Genomic DNA, 17,756 nt, shown 5'->3' on the forward strand with positions numbered 1-17,756 from the left:
ATAATTCGACATGCACAACCTCATCTTGATTGATATGAACTTCTAGGATCCAAATTCTAGGATGGGGAATGTACAACCTATGGCATTAGCCTCTTGGCTAACCCATGATAAGGCAAGGGATGAAGAGGAAAAAAGTGTCATATCCAATGAAACTAATGAGCCCCTATGCATCAGAGCAGAGTTGAGGGCCCCACACCTTATCATGAGAAATCATAGTCTCATCTCTAAGGATCCCAAATTGGCACCCTGCTACATACAGAATCAGGAGCAAGTCATCCTGCACATTGAAGAAATTTTTAGACTACTAGGGACCGAGGAATTGCAGTCTTGTCATAGGAGATGGCACTCATTACCACATAAATTGCAAATTAGAGAATACCACTCTCCAGAGAGACTAATAAATGCCCTGGAGAAGACACTCTTATACAAGAGGATAGTTCATAGATTGGAGGCCAACTAGATTGGGCTTAAGTTCAGCCCTCCTTTCTTGCTAGGGCTACAAGAAATAAAAGAGCAGATGGAAGAGAAACAAGAGTGTGCAGAGATAGAGAAAAATGTAGGGTTCCACCCTCAATATAGCACTCTTTCAAAGACACCTTGGGATGTTAGGGAAACCACCATGGTTATGCATGAGATGGAATTAATTGGCTGAGTTACTCAGAGAGTGAGCAACACCTTCATCAGGCGGGTGATGATGGGCCTCATTAATAGGTATATAAAAAAGCCCATTTTACCATCCTTCAACATATATTTACCTCTTTCCTCACATTTTATAACATATTTTTTACTATAATGTGTTTATTAGGAAGACTAAAGGATGTTTATCACATCTTGTGTCCTAACATGATTAATGTGCAGGAAGAGAGTGCATTTACTATGCATAAATATGTTGGGGGTAGCTGGAAAAGATGTAGGAAGCCCCTGCATCTACTCACATACAACTCGACTTGCTCCCTATATTTACTCACCCACAATTTATGGATTTACTAGCAACTGATGCACTTAAGGATTGTGGGGATCTCAGGGAGCTAGATCCACCTTTTCTGGGATTTTGGAGGGAAGTATCCCTCTTTCCAAAGAGGATGCCCCTTAGATATTTTTTTATAAATAAGGGATCCCAAGGGCTCAATAGGACTAAAACTCTTGGAGAAGATAGAGTATATTAAGAGCTAGGAGCTTATACTTATCATTTTCATTCCTTCATCGTGTACTTAAGAATTGTTTTATATTAATGAGAAGCCTTTTGTTATTTTAAATCTAATTTTTTTTTAGAGGACTGAGTCCCCTTGGGTTAGGGCCCAACCCAGAGGCTCTAGTCTCACTCCTTAGTGTATTTTATTCATGTATTTTATTTAATGTATCTAACTAGCAATATTTCCTTTCCTTTCTAGCAAAACTTGTTTATGAGAAAATTTCTTGTGCATGTTTCTCAATCACCTCTCTTGTGGGAAGTGTGGTTGGAGATTTTGTGTTGGAAAGCCAAAAGAAATTAGTTATTCTCTTCTGCAATATTTAGATCTCTGATTAGCCTTGTTTTTACATATTTGTTCTTTACAAATTGATAGTTTGTTTTATCAATTTCTTTCAAGCATGGGAAGCATAATCTCTTGTGGTTGTAGGTCTTGTGCAGACTACAAGATATATTTCCTTTTAATGCAACAATCAAATCTTGAGTAAAATTCAACTCATCCTTTCCTTGTTATTTCAATTTTTTTCAATTTGTATTGTTAACATGTTCTAGATGTTTAGCAAGATAGAGTGACTTTTGTGGTGTGCATGTCCTACTGTTGGATTACAGGGTGTACCACTGTCATTTACACTCCTCATCATACCATCAAATCCTTCCTTCCCCCCTCAAAATCTTCTTCAAAAACATTGATCATCGAGAATCCATTTATGGTTTGCTGAAGGCCACCGTATGCATTTTTCCTTGTACAAGATGGGCTCCCGAGGGGTACTAAGATTGGAAGGACCTCATAAAACCTTATTCTACCTCACACTACCCTTTCCCACCTTCATATCACCTTTTTAGCCTTGAGAATGCTCACATATTCAATCCTATAGAATGCTCAAATAAACATTGAGATATTAATTAAAGGTCAAACTTAATTAACAAGACTTCCCTACTAAATGCACAATTCATGTTTACAATTAAATATTAACATGCCCCCACAACTCTTTTTAAACTATTATCCAAATAAACATTGAGATATTAATTAAAGGTCAAACTTAATTAACAAGACTTCCCTCATCATAAATGATGTTTAAGAGGAGATGTTAAAACAACCTCAAAGCATACCCTTTTAACACAAAACCACAAATTAATGTAAACTTCATACATTTACATATCCAGATGTGAGAACAATGACCTTGTTCTAATCTTATTGATAGAATTGATATGTTGATGCATCGTTGATAATGCTTCTGAGGCCACCAATAGAGGCCGTTAACATGAGGAGAACTCCCAAGATAATACATATCTGCACATGGAAAAAAGATCGAATATCTTTTTAAAAATATTATATATCAATAAAATTAGCTAAAACTTTTCACATTTGAGAAATATTTGTACACGTGGCAATCTATTTAAAAGACAAATCTTCTCTTTAAAAATGTATGGTACCACTAATTTTAACGTTTGGTAGGAAATAAATATCTACAATTAATTAATAAAAACAATCAATATGTTTCTATGTTATTATTTAAAAAATCTAAATTTATATAGTAATTATTATCTAAAAAAATATTTTAAATATTAATATTTTTTAATAATAAAAATTTCAAATGTGTTCTTTCACAAATATAGAAATCACATTAGACTTATATTTTCATCTTTATTTATTTTAAATTGAGATTTATTTATTTTTGTAATAATTATAAGAGATCTATATTTTAAAAAGGTTTTTTAAAACCAAACAATATAAAATAAAACATCTATGTTGAGGTTGGTTTTTAGCTTTATATAATTGAGATGATCTTGCCACTATTACTAGCTCAATGTGTCCAAAGTTTTTTTTTTTAATCCAAAAATATAAAATTATGAATACATTGCAAGTACATGATAATGCAAAAACAAAACATATGTAAATAGGTTTTGGTGCCTATTTCTTGTCATTATAGGATGGGGTGTTGGAGTCAACTATAGTTTCCCATTTTTCCTTCGAATTTTGAATGGGTATTATTGGATCTTTCATTTCTAACTTGCTTTAACATTAAGGGGCTTTGTTACATAAATTAAGTTGTCTTTCTTGAAGCTTTTGTGTTACTTCTAGTTTCTTGCATGGTTTACCAAATAGTCCGAAAGCCAGTTTACCAAATAGTCCCAAAGTTGAGGGCTTCGTATAGGTTCTCTCTTCATTTGGGAACCTTCATCTTGGTTGGGTGGGGAACCATGTCATTAAGATAAATCACCATTACACTAGAATTAGAAGGTTAACCACTTTCAATTGGGGTCTCCATTGTGAGTGATTCTATGAATCCTAACAATAGTAAGGAAAAATTCTATTTTTTTTAATAAGAAACAAATATAAGTTCCCATTTCTAGAGGTTGCTAGAAATAAGTTCCAAACCACCCATTCAATAATGATTTCCAATTGAAATAGCTCAATGAATTTGCTTAAGTGGTTATGTGCTTTGAGCTTCATGAAAGAGGTCTTGAGGTTAATTCTTTAGGCTTGTTGACTTTGTTGTGTGCCTTAGCCAATGTATTGGGTTAGACATCATAATCAACATTGAAGGGTTTACACTAGGTTTCATTTTTAAAATGTGTGGAAGTGCTTGGGAATAATTTTGCAATGATTTCCTTGGAAAATGAAATGAACTACTAAACAAAATATTATTTTCCCATAATAAGTGTGCATAATATTCTTCTCAACAAAGAAGAGAACACTATTCTTCCTTTTTTTAGTAAGTTTGTTAGGACTACATCTTCAACATGTCCAATATATCACCCCGATCAGGGCGGGGAATTGAACATGTGGCTTTACCTCAAGGAGTGCCTTAACAAAATACTGATCACTGTCTATCCAAAACCCCATGGACAATCTTCTTCCTTTAAATCCTTAAATAAATTTCCTTATTTTTTCCAAAAATCTCCATTTCTTAAACTATTTGTCTCTCTATAGAAAGATGTCACATCTTCTAATCTCTTGATTCCTTTTGAATATTAATTAAAAAGATTCCAAAATTCAAGGCCCCTTATCTTTTCCATTTCATTTTCCAATGCTTCCTCTCTTGGCCTTTAAAATTTAAAGGCTCAAAGTTTATAATTTTTTTAACTCTCGTGGAGATTTCACTAATATGGAAAAGAAACAAAATAAGGTTAAACATTGTAATCACTATTTACCATGGTCATATATATATATATATATATATATAACAAATGTATTCTCTAATATTCTCTTAGTATTTTAGAAAAAATATAATCTAAACTAAATACAAATCTCATTGATGTGGAAGAATAAAACTCTAAACTAAAAACACTAAATCCACTAAAATGGACAAAATTTTACAAATACAATAAATATAAATAAAAGAATGATAATATTTAATAGAAGTTCTACTCTCAAGTTATGTATAGAACACTAACATGAAAAAGGAAAACCGATAGAGAACTTCTCTAAACCATTTGAACATTAAAACGAGGGTTGTGGGGCAGCAAGTCCCTGCCTTTGAGCAGGCCTTCACGGCAAAAAAAAATTGTGAGAATAGGAACGCAAGTCGTTATATGGGTTATCCACTAGATTAGTAACCTTATTAAAAACCAGATTATTCTGCTTAAGAGCCTGCCGATACTTCTCGTTATTTGTAAACGTCACAGAAACTCATGATAGAGAGTTTACGTATAGAGCCTGACATACCACACGTATAGACCAACAGTACCCAAGGTATTCAGAGACTAAGTAGCTTGCTAGCTGTTCTTGTGGATCAATACGTATTAGTTATAATTTTATAAGTAAGAATAGTTCTATCGCACCTGAGACTGTTGAGCATGTGACTTACGCTTTTTCATAAACACCTTTTAAGCCTTTTAATCACGATTTGACAAAGTATAGCAGCAATGAGATAGTTGTGTGGGTTGAGTCGCTTATCAACAGCGTATATACTCGACTAAACCCTAGAGACTAGAGAGCCATAGCAACTCGAACCAAACTCCTAGTTATCCATCAATGGCGTAAAGCAATAGCAAGAGTCGCACTACTCGCTATATGTATTCTAGTTTTGGGAAGAGGACAAATAAGATGATAAATATTCTTATTGGCCATAAAAATGAATGTTTTTATTTGATAGGTTGACGAATCATATTTCATTGACAAACTTTAGATCACAATGTGAACGGTTTAATGTGAAGACTTAAACTTGATTGTTATAGTCCTATGCTACATGCAACAGGGACTAATAAGGAAACACTAATAGATTTTATAGGCATCATTTCCCATATGCAAGGAATACCATGGAAAATGGGGATAATCACAATGAAAATCTTATTTTCAAAAACACAAATTTAATAATTAATAAAAAATGTTGTATTACCATATAATAAAGTTAAAGATTTCCAATACCTATATAAAAATGTCTACAAAGTACAAAATATTACGAATCATATATTAAGGTTAATGACCTAAATTGGATCATTATATTGTTTTTCATCCATCCCAATGCATTTGGAGTGGAAAAAGTGGAGGAACAAGCTCACGAGATAGTTTTCACTGGTGGGACCCAGTTTGGCAAAACAGGGTCTAAAACATTCAAGGAGTGTTTTGAGGCATCAAACAACATTTTTTTGGGTTAAAAATTTTTCGCCAAAGTGCCACAACTTTCCATGCTATTCTACACACAGAAATATTTCCAACGACATAAGAATCACATCAATCGGAATCCGTATGAAAAAGTTATGTCACTTAGAAGTTGACCTTTCTGTTTTCACACCTATAGTTTGGGAGGATGTTGCGTCAGCCCTCATTATTCATGGAAAAGGGGCTAGCCACATGTTTGTGATGTAGAAGACTCTAGAAGAGTCTATTTTGTAACTCTAGTTAAGAGTTGATGTAGTCAAACTTAACCACTGGTAGGTTATCGATCTGTGTTATAACGGAGCCCTAAGAGGTAGAGGCGGTCCATTCTTTCAAGAACATTTTGTCCATAGTTGAGCAAAGATAGAGAGGAGAAATACGAGGTAGAGCACACAAAGAGGATTTGTGCACTGTAGCAGCCCACGAGCTAGAGACATTACTTTTTTGTATCTGCAACAACCATATTTCCAGACAGAGAAAGAGAGTAAAGCGACTTCACCTTCCAGCTAGGTTTTCTCCTGAAAGGGTTTCCCAGAGAGCATATATTGTGTCTTATGTGTGTGTGAGCTTGTTTTATTTGTTCTCTAATTTTCTGCATAATTTATATTTGCATGCATGCACTAAATTACAGTAAAATCTACAAATCTAGAAATTAAATAAAACTGTAATAGTGTAGAATCTCATATTTTTAATATAATAATATCAGATCGGTTGTGACGAATTGTCTAGTGGAATATCAATGACAATTTACAAATTAGTTAATTTCCCAATACCTATATAAAAATTCTTATGAAGTAGATCAACATGCTTGAAAAATGAATCCATGATTAGCCACCTAATAAAACCAATGATACCACTTTTACCTAAACATGTGATGCTTCCCAAAACCCTTTATTAATAAAGTAAATTAGAATGTTTGAAAAATGCATTCATGATTTGTCACTTCCTGAAAGGAATGATACTACCTTCATCTAAGCATGTGATGTCTCCAAAAACCCTTTAATAATGATGAAGACTTATTGTTATTAATGATACTTATCCTATTAATAATAAGTACCATGTAGGGGTGAAGATATTATGTATTTGTGTTTATAATAATGTCAAATCTAAATTGTTACTTATTTGAGAATAAGTATTAATTTATAATCTGGATGGAGTGATGGAGGAAGTGGCTCTAGGTGGGGGCATCGAAGGATTGAGGGATTTAGGAGGGCTTGTAGGTAGCTACAGTACCTACTACACTCTCCTCTGATCCTCTTTGACAAGATATCTACATTAGAAGTCCCCACAACACCTCGCAAAGCCCCCTACCAATCATGTTTTTTCTTTTCTCCAAAGACAACTTAGGTTAAGCTATAAACCTCCCGTGCATGGTAATGTTTCCATATTTTATTTTATTTTTCACTGCATGAGTGTGATCACGACTCTCCCAAGGCTTTGTGAGGGTAACTACGTCCACGTTTTTTTGTAATGGCTAAGGGTACTCGGGTTACCATTGCATGATAATGTCAAAGGTAGGTCTTTTTACCCATGGAGGAAATTTTAGTACAATATTATAAGGATACCCTTAAAGGTATTTCCATTTTTACTTCATTACCTCTCAATCCTCAGAACATGAAGAAAACCCCTAATGTTTTTGAAGACATGGATCGAATGAAGGCGCATCTTCCCTTATATGGGAGTGAGATGGATAGTCAATAAGGAAGGGGAATAGAATCAATCAAATAGGTGGTTATTGTCGTTGGATCGGGATTTACCTCAGGTAACGCCAACTCCATCATTGATTAGGTCACAAATCTAGCTTTTGGATCTTCCCCTTGTAAGTCTAGAAAAACCCCTCCTCATATTTAGATGATTCTGTAACACTTTCCCATAATTTATCTCAACTAAATGTCCATTTAATTTGCGATCAATTTGCGGATGTAACTTGTTATCTAAGCTATGTAAATTTCCCCCACATATGGTCACACTCTGAAGAATGATTGTATATGAGCTTCCCTAACCAGTCACCTTTGATATCCCTCTTCTCATCCACCAACATCCCCAGACCCCTGCTCTCGCATGTGGATTTCACCTCTGGTGTCCCTCCCCTATCTCTGTTTGCAAATACCCCCGCCTCTTTCCATCTTCCTCATATTTAAGGTTCCATCAATTCCTAGAGCCTCCAGTCCTGTTGATTTTTTGCTAACTTGGTGAGTGGAGCCCTTCCTATATAGGAATTATCGACCCTCTGCATTTTTTGGAACCCTTCCTCCTGCCTTACTCATCCCCTTTTTTCTTCCCCTCCCCTTCTAGGGATCTTGTTCTCCTTACTACAGAAGCCATTAAGATATGATCAGGGATCCGACCCTCCTCTCTCGAACCCTTATTTAATCACTCCAACTAAGACTATAGGAGAATCCGGAAGAAAGCCCCCAGTGAAAGAAATTAAAGGAAAAAAATCAATGGTGCTTACAGAGGGCGCCAAAATACACTAAGTCCTCCACACGTTGGAGGATTCCCTAGTAGGTTGTGCTAGGGGAAGGCACTTCAACTAGTCTACTCTATAAGAGTGGGTCAAAAGTGAATGGTGGAACTGCATTAAATAGTTTCTTGAAGTTCACTCACTAGTCAAAGGATGGTTTGCTCTGATTTTTGTGGACAAGGAGGAGGCCTCCTGGGCTCTCAAGAAACCCTAGCATATAGACTCTACCCCTCTACTACTCAAAAAGTGGAATCCTCTCTTCAATCTTAATAAGGAGCAAAGGGAAAAAATACTAATATGGATCCACATGTCAGGTTTACTAATGATATTGTTATGTACCTAGGGGGGATAATATGGGGTACCAAGGGAGGTACCCAAGGTAATAATGTAATAATGGGATGGGCCATAGTAATAAATAAGGTGGTTAACCCATGTCATGTAAGGGACCACAAGTAATTAATAATAATGTAAGGGGCCCATGGTATTAGTTGATGGTATGAGGAAACCATGGTAATGATACATGGTATTGTATGTATGAGGCCTATATAAAGGCTAGAGACTCCACATGGAGGATATGAAGATGAAGAGAAGTATTCTTGTATGAACAGGCATATGGCTTGTGGAGTGTTCTCCTTCCTTAAGGAGTGAATGTATGGTGTTGCCCTACCTTAAGGGTTTGATAATAAAGAAGCATTTCTATCTATTTCTATCTTGTTATTCTTGGGTTATTTCTATTCTCATATATCTTTTGGATCAGATCTACAACAATTGGTATCAGAGCTACAACAATTGGTATCAGAGCTACAACAGATATTCTGGATAAAGATAGTTAGTGGATACTGAAACAATATACCAATGATATTCTGGAGGAGGCTTACAAATTGCATAGTGCGCAGTCCCAAGAAGAAAGAGTGACGCTCTCATGACTTTGATTGCGCAATGAGCAATATATGAGAGTTAGAGAAGGAATATTTCACAGTTGAGGGAGTTAAAAAGACATGAGTGAGGGATTTTTCATTGAATTTGCACAGTGCACAGTGCTGGGAAACAAGGAGGCACAATGACTATGCAGTTGGGTAACTCAATGAGATAGTGATGAAGACTTTCTTACTGTGATTGTGAAATGCACAACGCAGGGAAGCCAGTGACTGAAAATTGCGTCATTGAGAAAGTCAAACAGGAAAACAGGGGAGGCTTGCACTTTGACTACAAAATGCATATTTGAAGGGAGATAGTGAGCCACTAGATTGCGCAGTTGAATAGTTCAGAGAGATAAAGAGACAAACTGCTCAGTGAAATTGCGCAATGCACAGTGAAAGACTGAATGAGAGGTAAGATTGCGTAGTTTTGTAGAGCAGGAGGTGGTTCTTGATAATTGTGACTTCACAATGAATAGTCCTTGGAGGCAATGACTACACATTGTGCAATTCCAAGAGACGAGATAGGCTTACTATGGGCTAAGACTACGGAATGCGTAGTTTAGGGAGGAATTTTGCGAAGAGGTTGATTAGAGAAGGATCAATTACAGAAAATGACTAAGTGTGGGATCTAAGAAGTGAGAGATGGAACCATAACAAGAATTAAACATGATAACAAACTTATAGATGCTCAACCACTTGACAAGGAAGCATTTACCACCCAAAATCAACATGTCCCCATTGAAACGACAACAGAACAACACTTACCTCCAAGTGCAACACTTCAGATACACTTTGTGACACAAGTGACGACACTAGTGAAACGATGCTCAAGACTTGGGTAATGTGTCTAATGCATGTATGTATGATGGATAGAACATAATAGTGCAAGAGAATGCATCAGAACTACACTTTAAGAACGTACAAATGAGTCACTTTTACTAGGTGTGCAACTTCCCTTACCAAAAGGTGAGAGTAAGAAAAAGTGAAAATAACACTTGCAAAAGCTAAAGAAAGTGAAAGTGACACATGCTATAGCGAAGAGAATGCAAAAGCGTCACTTGTAGAAGTGAAAGAAAGCAAAAACAACAATCACAAACATAAAAGTGACACTTATAAAGGCCAAAACGCGTAAAAGAGATAGTTGATAAAACTCACCCAAGAGATTATTCAATTGCAACCAACATTGAGGGAACTATCAATCTTGGGATTGTGCACTGGTTGTCAACAAGGATTGTGTAGTGCCTATCTCCAGTGATTTCACAATCAATGCCCTCAAAGATACACATAAACTGCTAGGCTTGCTTTAATGAAGAGCGTTTTTGAATGCATCAAAAGCTAAGCATGTGTAAGCAAGTCACTCTGATAGTTAAGAAGCAACAACAGAACATGAAGGGACTATGAGAAATCAAGGAATGGAATACCATAGGATCACAAGTAGGCTCCAAAATTCAAATGTAGGAAAAATTTTGGAGGGTTTTTTTTTGCAGTTACAACACTTGGCAACATACTAGTAGAACTCCAACTTCTCTGTTAAGGTTTTATCCTTAAGTGTGAGGTATTAGTCTATTAGGAAGTATTGATTTGGCATATGGGTTGCCCAGACTTTACCACTTATCATGGTTAAAGATACAATCTTTTTTTTTCCTTTCTTAGCTTCAAACACATCAACATAATACTAGTCACACCTCAATTGTTTCATTACGGGAGAATGATAATAAGTATACCAGGATTTTGATAATCAGAATTAAGCACATTCCCTAGTGTTGTTTCACTTCCATTGAGCCTTTTCAAAACCCTTACAAAGTCACCTCAAGGAAACACAAGCATTTCTTTGTTGCCGGTAGACTTGTTCAATACCCCGACGAAGTTGCTTGCTTCACCTCTTTATGCAGGAAGTCTTTCTCTTCTTCACCTCTTTATTTATTTACTAATATAATGTGCAAGGGCACATATTTATTTTGACGGTGGAAGAGGGATCCCGACTTATTTAATTGTAAGAGAATTTGGTTCCTTGTTTAAGGGATTTGAATGATAATTGAAGTTAATATGCTCGTTTAAATTTTTTCTCCTTTCCTTACTCTACTCGATTGAGTTGACAGGTCTAAACACCATTCAATACAAGGCCGAGTCAAGAATGAAGATCCTAATAAAGATATGGGCTTCCTAGTTTGACCAAATGTTTTCTATCTGGAACGAATCATATTTTCCATTCAAACATTATTGACTTTAAATATATATAAACCCAAAACAAAGAAGATGATGACATATTAGCCAAGCATTGTTCATCATCACAATTTCCTTTTCAAATTTCGCCACATTGTATTTTGACCCAAAAGGAACACTTTCATGTAGAGTCTTATTAAACAAACATGAATGAAAAGACATGACAAAGAACTAGAAAGCAACATGTGAGAAAAAATAAGAAAAATAAAACAAATGCAAAGACTAGATGGGGGGCAAGTGCAGGATGAATATGCAAGGGAAATAAGGATGCATCTAAACGTACTCCTAACCTAACCAACTAGAAGGTCACAACTAAGTGTAATGAAATTTGTAACGTAGCCACTGTAACTACTCCTGACGTACATACACAAAGATACAATTGATTAAAACCAATATAAAACATATTGCAAAGGAAAAGATAAGAACTTGAATAGCTAGCCCAGAAAATAGAAGATCTTTGCTAGACGTAGAAAGATGTGCCAAAACCATCAACCTTAACCGACCTACCACCTTACCTTTTTGATGAGAAGAATAATCAAACAAACCTTGAAAGCTTCTTTTGAGTGCATCTACACATGTTTTGTCCTATTTCACAAGAAAAAGAAAAGATCATATATTGTTATTAGCAAAGGGGCTTGCTAAGTAGGATGCTTCGAGGCAATCATAGATTAGATCATAGAATTCAAAAACATCCTTTTGAAATCCCTGAAATCCTTGAAAAAAAAAGAACAGTTAATGCCATGGAATCAAGATGAGAATCTTGTAAGGGAAAATGAACCTGATCATCATTAGGAAATTTTGAGGTCTAAAATGGGCCTCCTAAAGAAGATTATTAAAATAATAGTGAAAATAATAAAATAAGATTAGATTATATCATCAAATTTTAGAGGTAAAAAAGAAAAAAATACTTTTCCTACTCATATTTTCAACTTATCTCCCTATGAGTTTACTCAAATTTTGAGCGGGAGAAATCGTTAGATGCACAATTTAATTCCTCATCCTAGGAGTACCAATGTTGCATACTTCTGATGGAACAAACAAACAAACAACTATGTTGAACTCATGGCCCTAAAACTTTTACTAGTTTTTGCTCACGAACAGAACATCACATCTCTACAAAATTTTGGGGACTCCCAGCTCACCATAAAATGGACAAAAGAATTGAAAAAATGTTATAACCTCGGGCTTCATCCATTGTTATATGAAATTACCCACCTAAAATAAACATTCTCATCATTCCCCATCTCTCATATTTACAGGGAACACAACACAACTACAAACACCTCTCTAAAGAGGGTATTCCGTTGACTTGAGGGACATGGGAAATAATAGAGAAACTTGAAGGCGAGACCTACAAGTTCTATCACATGCACTTCTTTAAGAATGATAACACATATTAGGAACTCAGAACAATTGTTTTTGGTTTTCTAGATCTACTTTTAATTTAATATTCTAAACTATAGAATAGTCAAGGGGTTACCTCCAAAACCCAATTTTTATATTTTGTAACTATATTAGAAGCAAAATATATGATGTCATATTCAACACTCTTTTCAGCTAACATTACCTTTTTTGCAAATCAGATTTGTAATCATCAACACTATCAGTACCTCTTATTTCAATAGTATTACAAACCATCAAATGAATACATGCATGACATGTATCGAAAAAATGAGATTTTCTTTTCTAACCATCATAATATTTTTTTTGCAGAAAAAAAAGTATTAATTTATAATGTAATTAAATTGGTATTATTTTTTTTAATATTAATTATGTGAACTATTTCTCCTCATAAGGAAAGATCAATCAAAAGTTCCCAATCTAGCTTAGTATTTGTAGAGTGTGATTCGATTACCCAATAAAAACTCTTATGATTACTATTGAATCCATTGACTCAATGTCTCACTAAGTTGAGAGTGAACAATGAAGATTACTATTTTATTTTAATAACATGTAATTTTGTCTCGTCTTAGCTCTATATCTGAATTCCATGTATGACCTTTCAACATAATATGTTATTGTCACTCTAGGAAAAACTTACTTTGATTGAAGATTTATGATCCCTACCAAAACTTACTTTGATGGAATATTTATGATCCCTACATGTTAATTCTTTTTCTAATCGAAATGTTATTGTTCATTCTTAAAAAAAGCCTACAACTTACAATTTTCAAAAGAACCAACAAGGTAATGAAGATCCAAAATTTCTTCATATGAATATTTTAATTTATTATTTATAATTTTGATAATTACAAATGGAATGTATATGATAATTATTAGTCTTTTTTTAGCCAAGGACTATTTAGGGAGGAGGGTTGAGATAATGGGAGGGACGGATGGAGGGCGTGGATGCTCTGAAGGGCTTTGCGCTGCAATGGATCACTGAGGGGAGGGAGTGAAGATATGGGCCTTGCAGTGAAAGTGTGTTGAATCTGCATTATTTGGATTTTTTTTGTAATTTTAACCAAAATTTAGGGAAAATGTCGAATATTTATATTTTTCCGTAAATTTAAAAATAATTTTCTAGTTTTTGGAAATATTATTTTTAATTTTCGATTGGATTGGCGAGCTCTGATGGGATGCAATTCCCCTAGAGGATGGTGTTTTATTTTCAATGTTTTTCAATGCCTAACAACTCATTAAAAAAATAAAAAATGTTAGTGGTCATTTCATCGGTGAGTGCTCTGATGCTAATGCTTTGCCCAATGATGTCAGAAATAATTGTAAGCCATTTACATAGAGGAGGGGGAGCTGAAAAAATATACAATTATTATGTTTGATTGTACAAAGCTTTCACTATGCAGAAAAAACTTCCTCAGCATAGTGAAAGTTCCGCACAAAGAAATCTTCACACTGTGCTGAGATTTTCCCCTTTGTATCTGGGAATGACCCTCATACTTTCAAAGTAATATCATTTCTCAGAATGAACCTTATACTTTCAAAGTAATATCAGAGGACGAAACTTGGCCAAAATTATATTTAAGTTCACTTTAAAAATTTAGTTTAGCATAGATCTTGAAAGCTGCGCCTAAATTACATTTAAATTGGCTTTGGAAATTTCATTTACATAGTTGTGGACGTCATAATCCTTTTTCTAAAACTTCTATTTTTCCAGGTCAGGGGATCCACCCAATAAGAATCTTAATGATGATTGGGGTTTTATTTTTGGCTGCATTTGGATGAAACACAGAAAAGCTCCTGGATCACAGTCTGCATCAATTTTGCCTTTCAGGACCTTTGAAGCTTAGAAACACTTTGGTTGAAGCTTCAATGATAATTATAGCCTTTCAGGACCTCTGGAGCTTAGAAAAACTTTGGTTGGAGCTTCAATGATAGTTATATTTTTATTCAAGTAGATGGCAAATTTTACTTTAAGAACTGAGAAGCTTTATTTAAAATCTCCCATAGAAATGATGAAATTCGGAGTAAAATAAGGCGGGGAGATAAGCTACAGAAGGTTTTAAATGTTCAAAACAAAAATTTCAAAATGCAAGTACACAATACGACGAAGACGATAAAATAAAAAAGACTAACGAAGCAACTAATTTAAGGACATTTACTATTGCTCTTTCTTAGGGTGTGAAAGGTCTAGTGTTCGATTCTCCGAATGCCACATTTATATGGTAATGTTACTCTTTTTATCTTTTCATGTTTTCTGGTATGATTCTTGCTTTCTTCAAATTCTATAGTATGATTCTCGCTTAGGGAGAGGGGCTCTAAGTTCAATTCTAGCAATGCCACGTAATATGGTAATGTTTTCTCTTTTACTTTACTCATGTTTTCTTCTTTTTGGTATGATTTTTGGTTTCTTCAAGTTTCTAGTATGATTCTCCCTTAGGGAGCTGGCTCTAAGTTCAATTTTGGAAATGCCACATAATATGGTCATGTTTTCTCTTTTACTTTAGTTATGTTTTTTCAGATCAACCATTTTTCATATGGTTTTGTCTTATTGCGTAGAGAGGCACATTCTACAACCCATTATGACCCCTATGTGTAAGTATGTTTGTCCAGTATGATCCCTATGCGTAAGTATGTCTATGCTTGAATTTAAATTTTAACTAATGCCGGCCAACATAAAAATAAAAAATTAGAAATCTAAATAATGTTTATGTTCGTCTCTCCAATAAATAATAATAATAATAATAGAAAAAAATAATGTTGGCTAAAAACAAAAATGAAAATAACCATATAGATAAAAAAAACTACAACAAAATTATCTCATGGATTTAGATTAAAAAAAAATACAATACAATTTCAATAGTTCTCTTATCATATACTTAAATTTCAATGGATCATAAATTTACCTTCAACAAAAATTTTTTTTTTACCACTTTAAAATTCTAAATTAAGTAAAATTTTAAATATCTTTACTCTTTACTAAAACCACTACCGTTTTTTTTGGTCAAATAAGAGTGGAGCCTTCTATTAACCACAAGAAAGATTACATATGTTACATGGCTTTACAAAGTAAGGATAAACGAGGCTAACCCTATGAAGGGTAACCAAATACATAACTCGAAACTAACCCAAAACCATCTAAGATCTCGTGAGATCTGACGATCACCAACACTCTCATCTCATCAACATGCGCCCCTTTTACCCTGTTCACCGACCTGAAATGATTGTGAGCCATTAGTTTATAAAAGTTCGAGTCCCTTTTGAAGCTTATGCTTCGATTACTTGTGGAACTCGGCGATTGATCTGACGATCCTTCGCGATATCGGAGCGGAAACCTACACGGTCTATAATTTCCTTTTTGGACCCCATGAGGATTATAAACCATTAGACTAAAGAGCATCATGTCCGATTTGTGGTTAACCGTCGATTGCTTTTCCACCCGATGGCCATTAGATTACACAGGCTGTCAAGATCCATGGTCGACGACCCACAAAGAAACCTGTTGTTTACCCAGTGCCTCTCCCCTGTGGAGAGCTCTGTTTTAAGCATTTATCTTCTCCCTTTTTTCCTTTTCTTCTTTTTTTTGAATTTAACGGTTAAAAGGACTTACACTTCTGCTTTCTCCTACTTCCACTGGTCTTCCTTCTTGTTCAGTCTTGATAGTTTGGAAGTTTTCCATGTCTTTGTCTGCCTGTCTTTGACAATCCTCACGTAATTTCCCCGAGGGTATCGAGTCCCATGCATACCTGCTATAAATTTCTTTGCAAATCACTCCTTCATTCGCCAAATGGTTAGCTAGCATATTGGCTTTTCTCCGCACATGAACGAAGCTGGTTGTTCTTAGGGTTTGTAGGTGGGAATGAATACGCTGAAAGACTTGCAAAAGTTGCCAATATTTTGATACTTTTCCAAGTGCTTTACCATTTCAAATCTTCTTGGCCGCATTAATAACCAATTTCGAGTCTGCTTCAATGATGACATTATGAGAATTTGACTCAATTAGTATTTCCAGGCACTGCTCTAAGGCCATGAGCTTCGCCATGTTACTTGTGGCAGTTCCCAGATGACTATGAAAGATATCCTTTATGCACCCCTGCTCATCTCTGAAGAGCCCCACCAAAAACCGACATCCTTAGGTTTCTTTTAGAGGCTCCATCTATGTTAATTTTCAAGAAACCATGAGGAGGAGGTTGCCAAAAGTCTTTACCAATGTTTATCTGGCTCACATCCTTGTATATGCTCTGAGGAACTATCGAATGGAGACCCAATTGCAACAGTATACGAGTGTCCTAGGGCAAGGTCAGGTTCTTAGGAGGTCTCCCTAACATGGCACCAACAGTGTCTTTGAGCTGTCTTAATATATGTGCAATAGTGTTCTGGGTTGAGCCAGTTTTGCCCTTGAAAATCTTGCCATTGCGTTCTTTCCAGACGTCCTAGATTAAGAAGCTTGGAACCAAAGTCCAAGCATTGTTGATGATCTCATTGCCTGAGAAGTTCCTTCTCCAATTCCTCAAAGTGTTGGTAATACTGAGGCCATCCCTGTTAGTTTGCCTGAAGACTGAGGCCACCCAATCCCACAATGTTGAGGTGAAGGGGAAAAGGTTGAGTAAGTGTTCCATCGTCTCCTCTTGTGTGCCACACAGATAGCATTTGAATGGGCCAACAAAGCCTTTCTTCATAAGATTTTCCCAAGTTAGAATTTTCTTTTGTTGAACTAACCACATGAACAACTTTATCTTCATCCAATGCGGGTGCTGCCAGGGGTTCTTCCATGCCTTATCAGGGTTTTGATGATCGAACCCTAGGGCTATTTATTTGGCTTCTTTTACGTCAAAGTTACCTTTTTTTTTTCTTCCCCATCTTGTTTGGTCAGGCGAGGATGAAACCAAAATCTTCCTTTGTTCCAAGTCCATAGCAAGAGAGTTTTTCTGTGATTTCAAAGGGCTCTCTTCCCTGTAG

The 17,756-nt window shown here is 35.3% G+C and overlaps 1 protein-coding gene across 1 annotated transcript in view; it reads right to left on the reverse strand.

Annotated features, from left to right (window-relative positions):
- Positions 1–2,255: 2,255 nt before the first annotated feature.
- The window catches only part of LOC149189602 (lysine histidine transporter 2-like), a 70,003-nt gene continuing 54,502 nt past the window's right edge, over positions 2,256–17,756 (reverse strand). The window contains exon 7 of the mRNA XM_089413246.1: positions 2,256–2,480. Coding sequence (XP_089269372.1) covers positions 2,382–2,480 — 99 coding nt within the window. The 3' untranslated portion in view covers positions 2,256–2,381. The remainder of the gene's footprint in view (positions 2,481–17,756) is intronic.

The sequence above is a fragment of the Pinus tabuliformis genome, chromosome 3_1 (genome assembly GCF_031772625.1).
Source record: "Pinus tabuliformis cultivar Carrire ecotype Pingquan chromosome 3_1, CPIR1, whole genome shotgun sequence".
Classification (NCBI taxonomy): Eukaryota; Viridiplantae; Streptophyta; class Pinopsida; order Pinales; family Pinaceae; genus Pinus; species Pinus tabuliformis.